This window comes from Callospermophilus lateralis, chromosome 13 (genome assembly GCF_048772815.1).
Source record: "Callospermophilus lateralis isolate mCalLat2 chromosome 13, mCalLat2.hap1, whole genome shotgun sequence".
Classification (NCBI taxonomy): domain Eukaryota; kingdom Metazoa; phylum Chordata; class Mammalia; order Rodentia; family Sciuridae; genus Callospermophilus; species Callospermophilus lateralis.
Genome location: NC_135317.1, coordinates 101964803 through 101983998, shown reverse-complemented (window position 1 = coordinate 101983998; position 19196 = coordinate 101964803). Strand labels below are relative to the sequence as shown.

At 48.0% G+C, this 19196-nt stretch overlaps 1 protein-coding gene across 2 annotated transcripts in view; it reads left to right on the top strand.

The window, feature by feature from the left end:
• Nucleotides 1-15657, top strand: part of Tnn (tenascin N) — a 64200-nt gene extending 48543 nt beyond the window's left edge. For both annotated transcript variants that reach the window (XM_076831391.2, XM_076831392.2), the window contains 4 exons: nt 5321-5417; nt 6232-6399; nt 11990-12153; nt 14621-15657. In XM_076831391.2, coding sequence (XP_076687506.2) covers nt 5321-5417; nt 6232-6399; nt 11990-12153; nt 14621-14761 — 570 coding nt within the window. In that variant the 3' untranslated portion in view covers nt 14762-15657. The remainder of the gene's footprint in view (nt 1-5320; nt 5418-6231; nt 6400-11989; nt 12154-14620) is intronic.
• Nucleotides 15658-19196: the final 3539 nt, after the last annotated feature.

Below are 19196 nucleotides of genomic sequence, written 5' to 3'. Positions count from 1 at the left end.
AACCCTTCCAGCCTGAAGCCCAATTTGCTGCCACTGTGCTTGTAATTGACCATTGGCAGGTTGTGCTGCCTAGTGTGGCTTTCGAAAGCCAAACCCACATAGGAAAGAAGACATCTGTCTAGGATAACTTTAGAATGAGCTCTGTCAGTCTGGCTGCCTGGGAAACTTGCAAACTATTGCACAGTGTTTATTGAGGACCTACTGTGTGTCAGGCACTGTTTTGTGCACTCAAGATCTAGTAGTGAACAAATCAGACTGAAAGCCCCCCCCTCGAGAAGCCTGCTTTCTACCTTCTGTGCAAAAGACATCCTGAGACCACCCTTCATCCTCACCAACACCAGTCCCCCAGTCCCTCTCAAGTCAAGTTCTCTGTCCCCTGGAGGTGAACCACATGAGCCAGGACCCTGCAGGGTTCACTGCAAAGCCACATGCTCCAGAAAACATGTGGAATCCTGAAAAGTTCTCCACATAGTTCACTGACAATTTTCACTTTGGGGGTTCTGGAGTCTTCTGTCACTGAAGGCTGATCTAGAGAACATTGCTTCTTTTGAGCCTTTAGAAGGTTTTTAAGAAAATTCTCCATCCTGGGTGGCGGGACCCCACTTTGATGAACAGGTTGGAAGAACACTGCCCTGGGGCAACTGGGGCAGCTGGTGGGCGGCTGTGAGGAACCCGGGACTGCTGAAATGTTTCCATCTTGGAAGTCTCAGGGACTGAATCAGAGGCTCTTTCCAAGGCATTTAAATGCAATTTTGATTTTTTTCTTCCTGGTTTAGTCATTTAGGATATTAAGTTCTTGAGTGTAAGGCCTGCTTTGGTGCATAGAGCCAGACACAAAGAGATTCTTTTCCCATGAGACTGGTTCGATAAGGGGCTCTTGTTATTCCCAAATAGTTCATTATGGAGTGTCTTGGTGTCAGAAAGGGAATGGACTAGATTCTGAGTGGCTCAATTAATGCTACCTGATCAAGGTGTATAAATGATCCCTGGGAGTCAATTCACTCGAAGCTGATTTAATACAGTGCAAACAAGCATTTATTGAGATAAAATAATATTATTATGTATATGTGCCAGACTCTGAGTTCAATGTGTTATGATTTACTGCGATTAATGACCTTGCTTGAAGCCCTAATTTTAACCCATGACAGATGGGGCTATTGGTGTCTTGATCTGACAATTTAGGAAAATATTAACCAACTTGCCCAAGGATGTGGTTTAATCTAAACAATGGTCTAAACAATGAGTCAGGAACACCTGAATCAGCTTCCCTGGCCATGCTGGAGAATTATTAAAAAAAAAAATCAGGGTGAGTGTGGATACTAGGCTCATGAATAAGAGGTGGAGACCAGAGGCCTCTGTGATGTACCTGTCCTCAGAGGGCAGGCTTGACTCTGAGCCTGACCTTGTGCAAGGTGACACTGGTACAGAGCTGGAGTCTTCTGAGAAGCTGAGGCAGCATTAAGACCTCTTCTTTAAACCCAATTCCTGTGACCAAGTCAGAAGGATTTCAGACGTGCCTTTCAGACTAATAAGCATGAGTTTATGGAAGGGATAGGGAAAGGGGACACTCTCAAGGGAGAGAATGGGTCCTCTCAGAGAGGAGAAGGACATTGTGCCTCTCCTGCACCCAGTTTTATTGGGGATCTCAGAGAAGTTTCCAGAGAGTCCCACCCAGGTTACCTGTCTGACTGACAACAGGGTGACATTGGACTTTCAAGTCCCTACTGCCTTGGCAACTCTAGGTCACTTTGGCCCATGCTGTCTGGTTCTAAATGACTTCTTAACCAAACATTCTTACAGATTTAGGGTTAGAAGGAACTACCCTTCTCTTCCAGAATCTGGTCTATGAACGGGTCACAAAAGTCTCTTCCTTCAAAGTATGGGTTCCTCTTATCAACATTATTTCCTGCCTGCATTTCCTTGCAGATATCAGGTAGTTTGCTGAGGAATGTGACATATCCTGTCCACTTAGGCTAGGCAAGGCTGCAGGCAAATTGCTTTTTGGCAAAGAAAGCATGTGGGGGTCAGCACAGTGGGTCTATCTTATAGGATTATTCTCTTAACCTTGTGTTCCCACCATCCTCATCTTTTTCTGTCCCCTAATAACATGATGCACGGGGAAGCAAACATCAGTACCACTTCCGCCCTAGGCCTCCCCTTACTGTGATACAGGAAGAGCCCGGGGGAGGGGTTGGCACTGGTACCTTGCCAGGAAACAAACCTTCCATGTCTTCAGAAGTGCTCTGTGGGAAATAGACTCGGTAGAGTGGGTGTTTCCAACCTTTTTGATTAAAGATGAGGTTTTGTGTGAGTGTGTGTGTTACCCTTACTTCAGCCACTAAATTACTAGCTGTGTGATACTGGCTACTTGCTTCTCTGGACTTTCACAGCTGTAAAATGGCATCATAAATTCTTGCTCCAGGTCTGACACTCAGCAGATGCTCGATGAGTTTTATTATGTGAGCCAGCAAATGAGCAAAGAATGAAGGAAGCTGAGGAAGGAGCAGGACAATTCTAACAAAGGGACACTTGAGAAAAGGGGAACACCACCAACAGGCCAATGCCGCCTGTGATTGTTGGCTGTGACCATTCTTAAATTCTGTTCAGCTCTTTCTCATTTATAAGACATGTTTGTAGGGCATCTAGAAATCTTCCCAGCAACTCTGCGTGGTGGACTCTTCTTTCCCACTTCTGTCCCTGTTTTTCAACGGGCTGCCCAGGGTCAGGAACAGAAAGGCTGACTTCCCACACCTTGCCAGGATGAGGCTGTGGCTGCCTCAGAGCTGGGACTCCCCTTCACTGTGGGTGCTTCATTCAGCACCTCCTGGGCCAGCTACCTGGATGGGAGCTTCAGCATGACTGTAGCATCACTACCCCCACTCCAGTTCTTCCCAGAGAAAAATGTAAAGGCCACACATCTATTGGGAGGCTTGCCTAACCAATTCAGGATAATGTGTTTTCTTTGGAAACATGAGCTGTGAAGCCTGGGTTGGGATTTCATTTGAATGGATACAAAGGAAAGTAGGTGGAGAGGAAGATGCAATTCTAGTCCCTGGCCCTCAAGGTTGGTGGAATTATATGGATTATCAATTCCAATAGTGCACACAGATGTATTTTGGTTTAGGCACTCTTCTAGTTTATTTCAGATAAAATAACTCAATTTACTCTGACAGGAACTACTTCCTTCTCCAGAAAGAGGAAGTTTTGTAAAGAAAGCAGCCCACCTGTGAGATAATACCTCACTCCATCTCCATTTCCTCACTCACTCTCAGCCGATTCCAGTTTGGCACCCTGCACTCCCCCCATCTCTTGTCAACAGCCTTGGCTTTAAAGTCACTGTGATTTCTGTCTCTGAATTCTAGGGACAGGTTTGGTTCCATTTCCTATACCTCTCATGGTTTGACACTCTGGACCATGTTTCTCATTGTGGCTTTTGTGACTCCACATTGTTCTGATTTTCTTTCTACATTTCCCTCTCCTTAATGAACGCACCCTTCCCCAGGGCTGTCAAATCCATTGCTGGTTCCTTCCTGAGTGGTCTCATCCTTTCCCATGACTTCATCTTCTTCCTGTGTCTGGTGGCTCTGTGTTCATTAGGATGGAGTGGGTCATGCTGTGAAGACAAACCAGCCCCAGGTTCTAGATGGCACGTAAGCTTTTTGGCTCTGGTGTGAAGCCATTTCTAAGTGGTGACTCAGGATTCAGGCTGCTTTCATCTTGTGGTTCTGTGGTTTCAACATGTGGCCTTTGCCACCACACTTGGCAATGGAAGAGAACCCGGAGAGCCCCATCCGCTCTCCTGTGCTCCCACTTACAGCCTCTTGGTTAGTAATAGTCACATGGCTCCAACTTAACTGCCAGGGGAGCTAGGGAAGAAGCTCTCTATGGGTTCCTGGTAAGAGGAAAGTGAATCAGGATTTGGTGAACTCCTAGTGTTCCCAGACGCACACCTGCCTTCGACATCCAGCCTAGCTTCTCCTTAGAACTCAGCCCTTGCAAGAACTCATTCACCAGGAAACCTGAAAATAACTCATACCATGTCCTCTCAGAGCCTGGCCTCTCTCAGAATCCTGCATCTAAGAAAACAGCTCAGTGAATAGTCACCAGGTTCTGCAAGCCCAAACTCAGTAAGACTCATTCTTGCTTCTCTCCTATTGCAGTTCCACATTCTGTCAATCCCCACGTCTGCCAATTTGATCTTCTGGGCACTTCTGTCTATCCTTAGGGCAGCCTCCTGTCAAGTACTCCACACTGGCCTCCTAACTCCACCTCTCTCGTCCACTTTTCCATTCTCTATGCTGCAGCCAGACAGGTCTGAGCAAGATGGATGTATGAACAGTTCACTTCCTGCTTAAGACCCTTCAACAACCCACAGCTTGTCCACTGGGCCAACGTCTTCAACCATGCTTTTTGAAGCCCCACCAGTGTCTACCCTTGCCCGCCTTTCCAGCTGCCTTTCCTGACCCTTCCTAATCAGCTCCAGAGCCCCAACAACCTGGCCTCCAGTTCTCCTGCCCGATACCCTTACCCATCCTGCGGCTCTCTCCACTTCCCTGTTGGGGCGCTTTCCTGGCCTCTTGATAGCTCTCTCACAGTCCTATTGCATCTTCTTTCATAGCCTTATCATTGTTTTAATTGCATGTTTATTTGCTGGATTATCTAATCCACGTCTATTTCATTTACTGGGCTGCTGGGTCCATGAGGGCAGGGAGCATTTCTGGCTTACCTGTTTCACCTATCACCTTGCATATTGCCAACTACATGCTTAATAAATATTTGAGTGAACGCCCCCCCCCCAAAAAAAAATACTAAATACTTGCTATGTTAGGAATCAAGTGAACTAAAAATAATTTTTCCAACTATTTAAAGAGGGAAGGCAGACAACATGATGTGTTCCAATTGAGTTGAACAGATGTTGAAGGTTACAGATCAGAGCCAGCAAAGGTCTGGAATGTTCTGCCCTACAGAGCCTACCTCTAGTAACTATATCACCAGTTCCTGGTTCTTCTGTGCTCTATAATTGAGGGTAGAAACCTTCTCTAGTAGGTGTTCCACATTTGAGCACCCAGCATAGTTCTTGTATCTAAACAACACTTGTTAATATGGTGGACAAATACCATGAATCAACTGATACATAGATGAAAATTCTTTCTAAAATATACACAAAGAGGAGCTCCTGGGGGGAGTCCGTGTATGTTCGGGTTCACAGTCCCTTCTTGTCTGCCTGTACCACCTTGGAAATATAGACATCATTTCCCTTCTACTCAGTTGTCTGTTAGCATGTCCAGGTGGAACACCTATTTCCTGTTTCCCTTCTCAGGTCTTCCAGAGACGGAACACTGGGCAACTGGATTTCTTCAAGCGTTGGCGGAGCTACGTGGAAGGCTTTGGGGACCCCATGAAGGAGTTCTGGCTTGGTCGGTTCTCTGAGCATTGGGAGGGTTGGGGTGGCAGAGGGGTCACTTCCCCTTTGACAAGCAGGTCAGGCAGCTCAAGGATGCCCACTACACTCAGGGAGAGGTCCAAGTGACAGGGACACTGTGCCCCTGTGCCATGGCAGTAGAGAGAGGGAGGAATGCCCCGGGGGTTTGTGCTGTGTCTGAGCTCTGCAGGGTCAGCCAAGCCTGGACTTCTTACAGACCCCATAGTGGAGAAGGGGTCAATGAACTGGGGTCCTGAGCTTTGACTGGGGAGACATTCTGTTGTCCCTGAAATTCTGCTAGGGATGCCGAGGGTGGTGGATGTTGTTTCCCCTCTTCTGCTGTCTTCTGGAGCAATGTTCAAAGAGAGTGAAATAGCCAAACATGCAGCGAGAAATGTGAAATTTAGAAGTCAGAGCCAGACATTGAGCATCTGGTAGAGTAGGTGGTGTTTGTGGTTGGATTGGGACAGATCTCTTCAGGGATTGAAACGTGTTGCTCTGTTTTTCCACTTGGTGAGATTAATGATTGATAAATAGAGCTGCTTCTCCTTTAGAGAGATGGAGCCTATTGTGGATTAATTCCATGATCACTCTGCTCCCCTCATGGTGCCTTCCATAGAAGTCATTGGCATGCCTGTGCCAAAGAAATAGTAGAGTCAGAAAATTAAAGAGAAAGTGTTGGGAAGGCTTCTTGTTAGCAGAGAAGGTAAAGGCTAAAGTGAATTTTGGCTCTGAAAGTCTCAGATGCAAATGGTGAGGTCTCACGCATAGGGCAGGCTGGTTAATAGAATTCCATCCCATGTCTCTAGGACTTGAAAAACTGCACAATCTCACCACGGCCACCCCCACCCGGTATGAGGTGCGAGTGGACTTGCAGACCGTCAACGAATCCGCTTATGCCGTGTATGATTTCTTTCAAGTGGCCTCCAGCAAGGAGCGCTACAAGCTGACAGTTGGGAAATACAGAGGCACAGCAGGTAAGAAAGGGGGTTTTCTGACTGTGGCCCTCGCTCTGGGTTGTTCAAGGGTGGTGTGCCCTGTGGTGGGTCTGCAGAGCGGAGTACTATGTGGAGCTGAATTGACCTTGTTGACAGCTGAGGCCTGCTCCCTGGAGGGGGCGGGGGGCATGCTTGTGCCTCTCCCTCCTCTTGGACTGCCCGAATTCAGGATGCGGTAACTCAGTGGATGAAGTTAGCCTCTGAGTGATTTCATGGTGCTCTCAGTCTTTCATTAGCCTCAGCAGTATTTTGGGGTCCTCTCTTCACAGCAGGGTATGTGTGTGTGTGTGTGTGTGTGTGTGTGTGTGTATTTTATCACAGCAAAAAATTGACTCAACCAATAAGAAGCACAGGTCTCATTAACTTGAAGCTTCTTCATCCAGCCCTGCTCGCTGCACTGCCAGTCAACAGTGTGTTCAGTTGCGAAGGCCAAGGATTCAACTAAGCAATGCGACTGAAATGCTGGATTACACCAGTAAATGTTTAAGAGGGGGAGGTGTGGTTATTGTTTCAATACTAATATTTAAACATCTATATTTGTGGGTTTTAAACAATGTGAATCTGTCCTTTGACTTTGGAGTGTTCCCGACTTTGGCGTAACGGGTGGGCTTTTGTATAGGAGAGCATGGAGTGCACATGTATACAGAGGGAAAAGTGAAAGGCAGTATTTGCAGAGTGAGCCAAAAGGCAAGGGGAATAAGGAGCTAAGGAGAGGAATGCTGAGGACCCGAGTGACTGGAGGAAGCTTCTGGCTGGACAGGGACTGGAGGCAGGTCTGCAGGAAGGGCTGAGCATAGATGGGAGGTGGGCAGGGGCTGTCCAGGCCTGCGGAACCCAGTGAGGGCAAGGATGGAACTGGGGCAAGGGAAGTTGGTACAGTCTTGAAGCCTTGCGGGGCTTCTCAAAGCTGCCTACTTGAGGCCCCCCATGGCAGATGACTTTGAACAGAACTCTGGAGTGTCTGGGGCCATGGTCAGGAGTGGTCAACTGCTAATGCAGAATTTCTTTGAGATTTATAATTTCACTTTTTCCAACAATCATTTGTATTTTGCTTTCCTTTTGTGGAGTCTAGCACAGAGCTTGGCTCAGCATATGTAAATGAGTGTTAAACACAAAATATTGCAGAAATTTTCTATATAATCTTATGGATATTTAATATCTCACAGAGTAGCTCCTGAGGCTTTGGAGGTTCCACAGGGGTTAGTGAAGGGAGGGTTTGGTGATGTGGCAGGAGTGGGAATCTATCAAGGTGAAAGGAGTTTGGCTATAGACAGAGCTGTCTGCATAGTCCAAGCAAGGGTAGGGGTCGGGGGAGAGTGAACACAGACTGTCTCCAGGAAGGAGCAGTCCTTGAAGCAAGGGCTTGCAGCTGGAAGAGGCTGCACTGCTCCAGATTCCTCCTCTTTCCTTGGTGGTCACTGGTCTCTGTGGGCTGCAGAGAGGCTGCACTGTATCACTCCTATGTGCTGTCAATCATGAAAGTCAGGCATGGAGAAGAGGCAGTTCAGATACAATCCGGAAACACAGATGGACATGCATGTGGCTTTCAGGCATTTACAGGATGATTTAAATGGTCATGATAATTTAATAGTCAAATAATTTAAAAAATGCTGTTTTTTAGGACTAAACCCATGTTCCTCCACTCCCACCCTCCCTAAGTAAAGCCAGCCTGCATTCCTGATGCCTCTTCTTGCCTCTCCCAACCTTGTGGTAGAACAGGGGACACACAGCCATCTCCCTCACCCCTGGGCCTCCTCCAGCACAGAGCCAAACAGGCCGTCCGTCCCTTTTTCTTCCATTACCCTCTCCTCTGTTCTCGTCCCCAGCTACCAGCTAGCCTCAGATTTTCCTTCTCAGACTAACAGGTCCCAGTGTCCACAGGCTCCATCTGGGGCACCTCCAGGCAGGGTAAAAGCTGGGTGCAGTCCCTGTGCCCTGCACCTCTCCCTGGAGCTCAGTCACTGACTTCCTGGTTCACTCAGACCCGTCCTCCCAGGCTGTCCCTTCTCCTTTGCTCCATTGTTAAAATCTGCCTTTTCTGGGTCTGTTTAACATAATCCAGGAAATGAACTGATGCGAGTAGAAAGCGAGTGGAAGGAAGTTGCCACATTCCGGAGTTAACCTGGTTCCCCTCACAGGTCCTCTACTTGCATGGATTCCGGGGTAATTCCTGCCCTCAGGTTGTTCAGGCCACAGTGCCAGTCAGCGGAGGACGTGCTTTTTAATAGGAAGCCTTGGGGGCTTCAGATCACCCAGCACTTAGACAGCCATCTAGTCTTAAACTCAGAGCTGCAATGGTGGGTTGATGGGGCTCTGGTTTTCCTTACATATGCTGATTGGTCCAGGAGGAGGGCATTAAAACTTAGGAAGCTTCTGGCCACTCACATCCTAATGATCACCATTTGAGAACAGGTGTTCAAGTGGAAGGTGAACATTTTGATATCTCCCTGCCCTTCCTGTTCTCCCAGCTTCTGAAAAGCTCGAATATCATAAAAGCTCTAATTAGAAGTGAGCTCTGTGCCACCCTGGAGAAAATGTGTGGTTTAAGGCTATTCCCTGCCTCAGACTGCCCAGGTGGGCCCTAATTTTTGACTTTACGGAAGTCCTATTGAAAAGTCAATTATTCCTTCATGAAGCGAACTCCAGCCAGGTGATAGGGTGCAAATTTTGTTTCTGATTCTAAGGATTGGAGTGGGGTGGGGAGGCTACAAGGTGAGCTCTCCCTTCAAGATGCTGTTCATCCTCTTAGAGATGATAATGGAAATATAAAAATGTGAAAAATGGTGCTGAATGATTTCTGTGGGCCACCCAATTACTGACAGCTGATTTCATATCCCACCTGCATGGGGCTCCATTGTGCTCAGGTGCTCAGGGGATGTGTCCACCACCAGGGCACTTGGAGCCATGACCTGGGATCTCTGCCTCCTGCTTAGTAGGTTGGGGCCAGGGATGCCACATATTGATGGTGAGGATTTTTTTTTTCTATGAATGACAGTGGCTTCCTTGTTTTGAAGCAGATTTTCAAAAGCTAGTACTTGAGGAAGAGGAAAAAAATTAATGGATACATGGACAAAAGGGAAAGCTCGAAACCGCACCTCTTCTCTTCGCCTACCGCACATCCCAGGATAGGAGACTTTCCAGGTCCAAACACAATGCAGGAGGCTAATGGATTCTCCTGGGCTGAGATGGTAGCTTCCTGGGTCAACTTTCTTGTCCCCTGAAGTGCTGGAGGAGGGGAATGTGTCCCAGGGTGACATTTTGATGAGGTGAATGATGACCATATCAGTGGCCCCACCTTGAACTTGGGTTCAGACCTTTTATGGACCTGCACTGACCCCAAGTCCCTGAGGTGGGCCTTTGTCCCTCATCAGTGTTTCATCCTCAATCTCAGTGGGAAGGAGGGAGGGCGTCTGAGCTCCACTGGCTTGATGACTTGATGTCACCAGGGACATAAGCTTCTTAATGGGACCAGATGACCAGAGCAAGTTATTTTCTGTTTTGTGAGTATACTCACTATCTGCACTCTGAATGGTAGGATGGCCTCAGAAAACATTCATCTGCAAAAAACAACATCAAAAAAGTAAAAAAAAAAAAAAAAAAAATCCTTCTACACTCAGACTGAAACCTGCTTCACCTTTCTTCATCCCAGTGCCCAGGGTTAGATAACCATGAACATATCTTTAAGAAAGCTTCTGCCTGAATTTTTAGAAAACAGCTCTGGGAACGTTCACACAACTTAGGTCAGCTATGCTCACTAAAAGAATGTGGCTGAGGGGCTCGTGTGTTATTTCTAGCTGTAGTAAACTACCTGGGAGAACACTGGAGGGAGGGGGAAGTGCCTTTCTTTGATTGGAAACTGATGGGGGCAGAGCCATTTTGCTGGGTTGAAGTGGAGTGGCCTCTCTGGCCACTTGCGCCTCCTGCCTTGGCTGGGTGAGGCATAAAAGAGCGGCTGTTCACCTCACAGAGGTGGAGGGGAAACCAGGACCTTCCCTTTGCACAAAGTGTTACCAACTTTTTTATTTTTAAATTTTTTTTTTTTTTGTGGTACTGGAGATGGAACCCAGGACCTGGTGCATGCTCCATCACCAAGCTGAACCCCCAGGCCCTACCAATTCTTTATAAACACTCACCCCAGCTAAGCTTTTTGAGCAAGGGCTTCCTCATTTTTTATATTCCCAGAGCCTGGCATGGTGCTAATCCATAGCAGGTGTCCAGTAAATGTCCTTGACTAGGTAGGTGAATGCAGGAAACTGTAGTCTGCATCAGAAACATCTAAGGGCTAGTCGAAGCACAGATGGCAGGGGCCCACCCCATAATCAGTTTCTGGTTCTTTAGGGCTGGGTGAAGCCTGTAGGGCTTTCAGAGACAGCTTGCTCTTGCTAGAGCATTCGAAGCCATGTCTTGGAATCAAGGAGTCATCGTGACTGGTCTCTCAGAAAGAACACTGGTCTTAGAATCTGAGGAACTGGGGTTGGATCCCAGCTCTGCTATTTGTGGACTGTGGGACTTTAAAATTCCCTAGAGTCTAACCACTGTGGGTTTATTTCCTCACGGGACCCAGAGCTGCCCTGCCCACCTTGCAGGCCCCTGAGAGTTAAACGGGAACATGTGTGTGAAGCTTCTCCATAAACTCAGATTCGATGCAATTGTAGGCATCGTTGTTGCTGGAACAGAACTTGACGAAGCTTGAGTGTGATATGGGACTCCGTTGCCTTTTATGAGCTGAGAAAGAAGTGAACTTATAAAAATGACAAGTGCCATAGGGAAAGACAACTAAGATCATAGAGGCAGGGCCCAGATGGGATGTAAAGAAGTGCGGAATTGTACACATGACGGGCTCCAGGTTCAGGGGTGTGTGCGTACATCAGGGGGATCAGTGAGGCTCTTCCCTAGCAGTGGCGTTACTAGGCTTTACGGGAGGTTAGGTTTTGACCAGTGAAGGGCAGACTTGCCATGAAAGGTGGACTGGCTTGATTTATAAGTGGAGGGTGCCTGGTGGGGACAGTGGAATCTGAGATTGTGTCTAGGGGACAGCCAAGTGACAAGACTGTCACTTGGAGGAGTAAGTCACCTCCCTGTGGTAGGAAGCAGGATGTTAGGTTGGAGAGAGTGAAAATGGGTGTTTGGGCTTCCGGGGGGCTGGCGGGTGAGAAGCCAGAGAGAAGATGAGGAGAGGCCTGGGGTGGCAGCAATAGGGGAGGGGGGGGGCGAAGAGCTGAGGAGAAAGGGTGGTAAAGGGCATGAGGGGCTTGTTGGACATGGGGCGGGGGTTCAGCACAGCAGAGATGAAAGGACAGAGTGGTCATCTCATGTGAGGGATGGCTGGACATTTGATGTAACCGTGAGCTTCCATGTGAAAATGTTGAGGCTGTTGGAGAAACAAGCCTGGAATTTGGGTGACAGGCCAGGAAAGAGGACCTGTTCACTCATGTTCTGCTCCCATTATGGCTGTTTTCAGAGAGTGGTGACCATCGTGACATATAAGTGACTGGGTCCATGGGCACTTTCCTGGGAATGCCTTGATCATCCTCTTATGGCTCTGCCTCCCTGCTCTTCTCTCCTGCAGGGGACGCTCTTACTTACCACAATGGATGGAAATTTACAACTTTTGACAGGGACAATGATATCGCCCTCAGCAACTGTGCCCTGACCCATCATGGCGGATGGTGGTACAAGAACTGCCACTTGGCCAATCCCAATGGCAAATACGGGGAGACCAAGCACAGTGAGGTATGTGAGAGGCAAACATCTCTCTGTTCCAGCTCTGCCCACATCGGCTCCCCAAAGGGCACCCTGCTCCCTGGTCTGGGGACTCCTCTCTCTCCAAGACTTCCAGTCAGGACAGAAAAGCTTCTCTTCTAGGCTTCAGGCCTTGACGTCACGTCCCTCCCTGCCCTCTGCATTCCAGGGCTTTACACTTACTTGGTGGTAGGTGGGTGGGAAACTCCAAATGCCCACTGCCGTATAAAGCTAGATGCCATGGGTCACCACCATTTCACCTTACCAGTTCACACACACGTTGTCTCAGTCAGCTTAGGCTGCTCTAACAGAATGCCACTGAAGGGTGGCTTGAGCAACAGACATTTATTTCTCGTAGAGGTTGAGAAATCTAAGATCAGGGTGCCACAGGTCCAGCTCTTGGTGGGGCCTTGCTTCCTGGCTGTAGAGAGAGCAAGAGAGCGAGACAGTAAGAGAGCGGAGGTGGGGTGGGGGTGGGGGTGGGGAGTAAGAGAGAGAGAGAGAGAGAGAGATTATCGCCTCTTCCTCTTCTCATAAGGGCATTAATCTCATCATAGGGCAGTACCTTCATGATCTCATCTAAACTAATGACCTCCTAAAGGCCTACCTCCTAATACCATCACACTGGGGGTTAGGGCTTCCACCTGTTGGGGAGAGAAGAACGTTTTCCACACCTGACACTCATGGTCCTTCCTAGCTGTTCTCATGGGATCAGAGCCATTTCTCTCAAGTCCCTGATCACCAAGAAGGTAGTCTCTTCTGCCTCAGGTCGGACTTATCCTTAGATCTACTTCACCCAAAGCCCACCCTGTGTCCTCCCAGAGCATTGTGCTAGACGGGTCTCTGCAGTAAGAGTGTGCGCAGGGCTGAGAGTCCAGGAGGGTACCTCTCCCTTCCTTGCTCTGAGGGTTTCCTAAGTAACCACTTCTCAAACCTTCATGACTCTTGAGTATCATCTGGATTCTGTCAGCTACTGGGTGTCTCCTGTGGGCTCTCCCAGCTTCTGGAAAATCGCATCTTTCCTCCTAGTCATCATCAGTCCTCCCTACAAGCCCTTGGAGTTCCATCCTGGGCTTCCAATTTCCCATCTGTATTAGCCAGCTTTTTATAGCTGTGACCAAAGTACCTGACAAGGACCACTTAGAGGAGAAAAAGTTTATCTTGGCTCAGGGTTTCAAAGGTTCAGTCCATGATGGGCCAACTGCGTGGCTCTGGGCCCAAGGTGAGGCAGAACATCATGGGGGGGGGTGTGGTGGAGGAGCTCTGCTCTGCTCCTGGGGGCCAGGAAGCAGCAAGAGACAGAAGGGAAAGGGCCATAGGGAAGATGAGTCCTTCCAGGGCACGACCCCAGTGACCCTCCTCCTTCAGTCATACCCCACCTGTCTGTAGTTATCACCCAGTTGGTCCACTCAAACTAGGATGGACTGACCAGGTGACAGCTCTCATAGTCTAATCATTTACCTCTGAATATTCCTCATGTAAAAATCATAACACACCCCAGGTCCTGACCCTGCCCTTCGGGAAGTCACCTTTCCCCAGAACTCACTCCATTCCAATATTACTACATCTAAAGTCCAGGTACATTTTTATCCCTTTGATCCTAACTAGGTTGGGGAGACTCCCAATTCTTATGTAGTTTTTCAAAGGGAAGAATAAATTTTCCCCCCAGGGAAGCCAAGGAGGGTGGCCCATCAATCATGGTGGCAGCATGTGGGCTGACTCAGAGAAACTTGCCATCAGAGATCAGATATTTGAACCGAGCAGCCAGCATGCCCTAAACCATCCCCATATTTGCTAATAAAAGACATTCATCTGGTTAATGTGCTTTTCACAGTCTGCAAGGCATTTAGCTTCTTGTTTATTATTTACCTCACAAATTAAAATACATAAAATCGGTCACTTGGGCTCTTTATTGGCCAGGTTGCAAGGTTATTAAGTGAATTAAATATTATTGTGCTCACCAGTCAAAAGACATAAAATGAAATTTAGTTTTCAGCGGGTTATTTGTTACCCCAGAGCTAATATCTAAACAGTCTAAATTGAAAATGATTTTACACAATTGGCCAATTAATATGTTTATTTTTTGCCTTTAATTTTTTGGAAGGGGAAAGAGTGAGGCCAAGCTAATTTGCTCATTGCTGGCCAGGTGGACCCCGTGTTATTTTGGGGGCCTCTGGCCTCATCCACATCCTGAACTCACATCCCATCCTCCCAGCACAGGGGCTGCAGGAATCTGTCCCCTCAGTCTGTCTAACCCCAGCTGCCCAGCAGAGGGTGCCTTCAGATCTGACTCTCACCTCCCCAGAATCAGAGGGGCCACCTTGTCTCCTCTCTCCCCTGGAGAGAGAGAAGGAGGGAGGGAGAGAGTAATTTCACTGGATACAGAGGACTGCTTGGTACTGTACCCTCCCCTGCCCTCCTTCCGGATGCCTCTTCTTGATGTTGGCCTTCTTCTTAGGGGGTGAACTGGGAGCCCTGGAAAGGACACGAGTTCTCCATTCCTTACGTGGAGTTGAAAATCCGCCCCCATGGCTACAGCAGAGGGCGTTTCTCTGGCAGAAAGAAGCGGACACTGAGAGGAAAGACGAGAGCGTTCTGATGGCGGTTGCAGCAGTCTTCACAGGAAGCCACCGGCTGGGGTTGGGGCTGTGTAGGCTTGGGCTGGGTGGTCAGTGGGGATGAGGGGACGGAAGTCTGAGGTTTGCTCAGGGCCTCTAGTTTCTGAGATTGATGGGTAACCCAGAATAAATGGGTCTCCCCACTTCAAATCACAGCAGTTCCACCCCTGGCACCTGCATTTTCTCCCAGCTACCCCCAGGGGACCTGAGAATCCTCATTATTGTAGTTGCACAGTATGTGTGAGTGGGAAAGGGTGTTGGAACTCACGGGTTTTCAGCCCACTTTTGATAATACATATACTGCATTAGGGTGAAAAGATGAATCACCTAGTATCACCCATCGGAAATCTCTAGAAATGGGTGTGTATATATACACATATTTAAACTCTGCTACTACAAATCTTTTGGAAAAAAGCATCACAGAGAGGTTCCGACTCCCCAGGGGTCAGGGCTGAGGCAGCCCAGCATTTGTTGTTCTTCCTGGGTTTTGAGAGAAAGTGCAGCTCTTACCCACTTTATACTGCTGGTGTTATGGGGCACATGAAGGGGAAGGGCCAATGCACTCACATTTAGCTGAGCTCTGACGGGGCTCTGGCATGCTGGAAACCTAAGCTCCCATTTTACTGCTATCTTTAACTGCCCCCTTTCCATCCATTTGCATAATCACTTGCATAGATCTGCATATGTTGTAAATAAATTCTCACTCATTTCAACTTTAAATGATTTGACTCTCTTAATAACTAGTCCCACCCAGGACTCTTCCTGGACTCCCCTTTGTGCCCATGTGGCCCTCAGCCTCGCTGCTTCCCTGGCTCCCCTCCCTGCTGGACCCTGGGTTTTCCCAGGTTCCCCAGCCCCATGAGGCTTACTGCTTGACTGGACAGAATCAGATTCTTCTTGCTTGTTTCCTATCATCCTGGAAGTTTTCTGTAGCAGAGTCAATGGCCATTGAAGTAACTTAAATTCCTATTCAAGAAGAAATAAACCACTTGATCAAAAATAAATTTCGCTTTGTGTTTTTCTTCCCTGAATAAGTGCACTTGAACGCTAAACTTAACCTAAGTGCAAGTGAAGGCGCAATTGGCACATTATGATGGAATTTGGTTGGCTGCTGTCTTCCTGTGTGATGGCAAATGATGGCATTTGCAATGCAGAAGCACATGAATGGGAAGGAAGTGTATGTCCTAAAAGCTACAGTGTCCCATCAGGGCAGGGGTAAGTGACTGCCTGGGCTTCTCCAGGTGTTGACCTCTGGGTGAACGTCACGCCATATTCCTGAGACTGTCTTTGCCAACCTTCCAAGTTGGCAGTTTTCCTGTTTCTGTCCCACTCCCTCCCCAGATGGACACACTGAGCAATGCCATAGTAACCTTAGATCTAATAATGAGTGGTCTGCATGAGGTATGATCTTCATGTTGGGGCTGATCAGTTCATTGACTCAGGAACCTATAAAGAGTTCGCTGGCTTGGTACCAGGCAGCCTGTTAGACACTGGGGGAAATGGGTGAGCAAGCCCAACGCTGGCCTGGTGCTCACAAAGCCGTCATTCACTCATTCATTCACCTATTCATTCAACAGACATGTGATGTACCGGGTTCCCTCCGAAGCACTGGACCTAGCCGCGTGAACAAGACATTTGCTTATATGTTTTGTTCTATATATTCTAGTGCTTATATACTAGAGGTCAAGACCAGCAATAAATAGCAAATAAATTATGCTCATAATCTAGTGGTGGAGACTGACAATGAAGAATAAGTATCTAATTTCAAGAGTGATAAATGCTGCAGGAGAAAAAGAGTAGGATTAAGAGATGGAGATGATGAACTCAAAAAGCTAAGCACCAAAAAACCCAATCAATAAATGGGCCAAGGACCTGAACAGTCACTTCTGAGAAGATGATATGCAATCAATCAACAAATCCATGAAAAAATGTTCATCCTCACTAGCAATCAGAAAAATGCAAATTAAAACCACTCTAAGATTTCATCTCACTCCAGTCAGAATGGCAGCTATTATGCATTCAAACAACAATAAGTGTTGGTGAGGATGTGGGGAAAAAGGCACACTCATACACTGCTGGTGGGACTGAAAATTTGTGCAGCCAATATGGAAAGCAGTAAGGAGATTTCTTGGAAAATGGGGAATGGAACCACCATTTGACCCAGCTATCCTTCTTCTCTGTCTATAACCAAAGGACTTAAAAACACCATACTACAGTGATACAGCCACATCAATGTTTATAGCAGCACAATTCACAATAGCTAAACTGTGCAACCAACCCAGGTGCCCTTCAATAGATGAATGGATAAAAAAAGTGGCATATATACACAATGAAATATTACTCAGCAATAAAAGAGAATAAAATCATGGCATTTGCAGGTAAATGGATAAAGTTAGAGAAGATAATGCTAAGTGAAGTTAGCCAATCCCAAAAAACCAAATGCTGAATGTTTTCTTTGATATAAGGAGGCTGATTCATAGTGGGATAGGGAGAAGGAACATGGGCCGAATGGACGAGCTTTAGATAGGGCAGAGGGGTTGGAGGGGAAGGGAGGTGGCATGGGATTAGAAATGATGGTGGAATGTGATGGACATTATTATCCAAAGTCCATGTATGAAGACATGAATTGGTGTGAATATACTTTGTATACAACCAGAGATATGAAAAATTGTGCTCTATATGTGTAATAAGAATTGTAATGCATCCTGCTGTCATATATTTAAAAAAAAAGAGAGATGGAGGTGGGGACGGGGTGGAGGAGGGTGCTGTGATGGGCTCTGAGGGGGAGCTTTTGCAGAGACATGCCAGGTTTCTTTCAGCCTTGACCCAGCTTTGTTGGGCCCTGGACCTGAGCTCTTTTCCTTGCTTGTCTTAAAGGTCCTTCTGTACAGCTTCCCAGTTTCAAGTCATCTCTGGATTCCTCTGTGCTATGCTCTGCACCTGAGCATGAGGGTACTCATCCCTGTGACTCAGAAGCCCTGGGCCCATCCCGGTAGGTCCAGGAGTTCCAGCAAAGAAGTGCCTCTTAAAACAGCAGAATGGCTTCAATCCAGGCACTGCTCAGAGCAGGGATGGTGGATGGTGACAATGGTCTTCAGTTTTATTTTTTTTTAGAGAGAGAGAGAGAGAGAGAGAGAGAGAGGGAGAGAATTTTAATATTTATTTTTTTAGTTTTTGGCGGACACAACATCTTTGTTTGTATGTGGTGCTGAGGATCAAACCCGGGCCGCACGCACGCCAGGCGAGTGCGCTACTGCTTGAGCCACATCCCCAGCCCTGCTCTTCAGTTTTAAGCTGCTTCTTAAACTTAAGCACTTATAAAACACGGACTGCTGCACCCTGTCCCCGGATGTTGTAAGTCAGTAGGTGTGGGGGGTTGGGGGCTCCTGCTGGATTGGTGACCACTCTGAGTAGCCCTGAACTGGATCTTTTGCTCTCGTGGGGTCTGATGGCAGTAGATTACAGGGTGCACACCCGTGCTCACTGAGCCAGGCTTTCTCCACCAGGGGCCACAGGGGTCCTGTAGGAAACTGGAGTGGGTTAGTTAGTTCATATTCCTTTGCATGTAGGACCTATGCTGGCCCAAAGGAGGGGTGGGGTGGAGAACTCAGCTGACCTTCAAGAGTTCCACTGGGGCAGGGAAGGAAGTCTGGGAAGCTTGTTCCAAAAGGTGTTTATCTGGCTCTGGGAGGCATTCCACCCCTGACCCTTCACGTGTGCCTGGCTTCTTTTGATGTGGCAAGCACCTGAAGCTCCTGCTCTGGTGGCTGAATATGGGCCAGGATCTGAGCCATTAAGGTTGTGAAGCTCCTGGGAAGCAATGTCTACCCCTTAGTGCAAACCAGAGCACACAGAAGCTCACGTGGAAGGGTTGGACCACAGGCCAGGCCAGGGTAGGGACAGGACAGTAGTCATGCAAGCGTTTGGCGGAGTTCCCTGAGTGTGGCCTGCCCCATACAGGGCACAGGATGAGCAGAACCACCATTGCTCTGGAGCAGCTGGCAGGGCTGTGGGAAGCCAGTGTGGCAACAAACTAGGACAGTGGCAGCATGGGGACCATGAGTCACCAGGGCCATGGTGAGCAGAGCAGGGCCACCAATCCCATCGTGGGTGCTGGAGAAATCTTTGCGGTGATGCATCAGCATTAGTTCTGGAAGGATGGGTCTGAATCTTCCAGGGGAGGACACAGACACCCTGGGGTGCCAGGGCACCTAGCAGATGTGAAGAGCTTGGGAGCCAGTCTACAGGAGTGGGCCAGGATTCCCTGCCATGCCATCACGGTGGCCCTCAGCTGGCACTGCCCATCAGAGTTCACATGAGCTTTGATGTGCACAAAGACTCACTCCCCTCCAAAGACTCCATTTCAGTGGGTCTCAGGTGAGTCCTGTGCATCTGAGCTTTTCAAAGCTCCCCGGG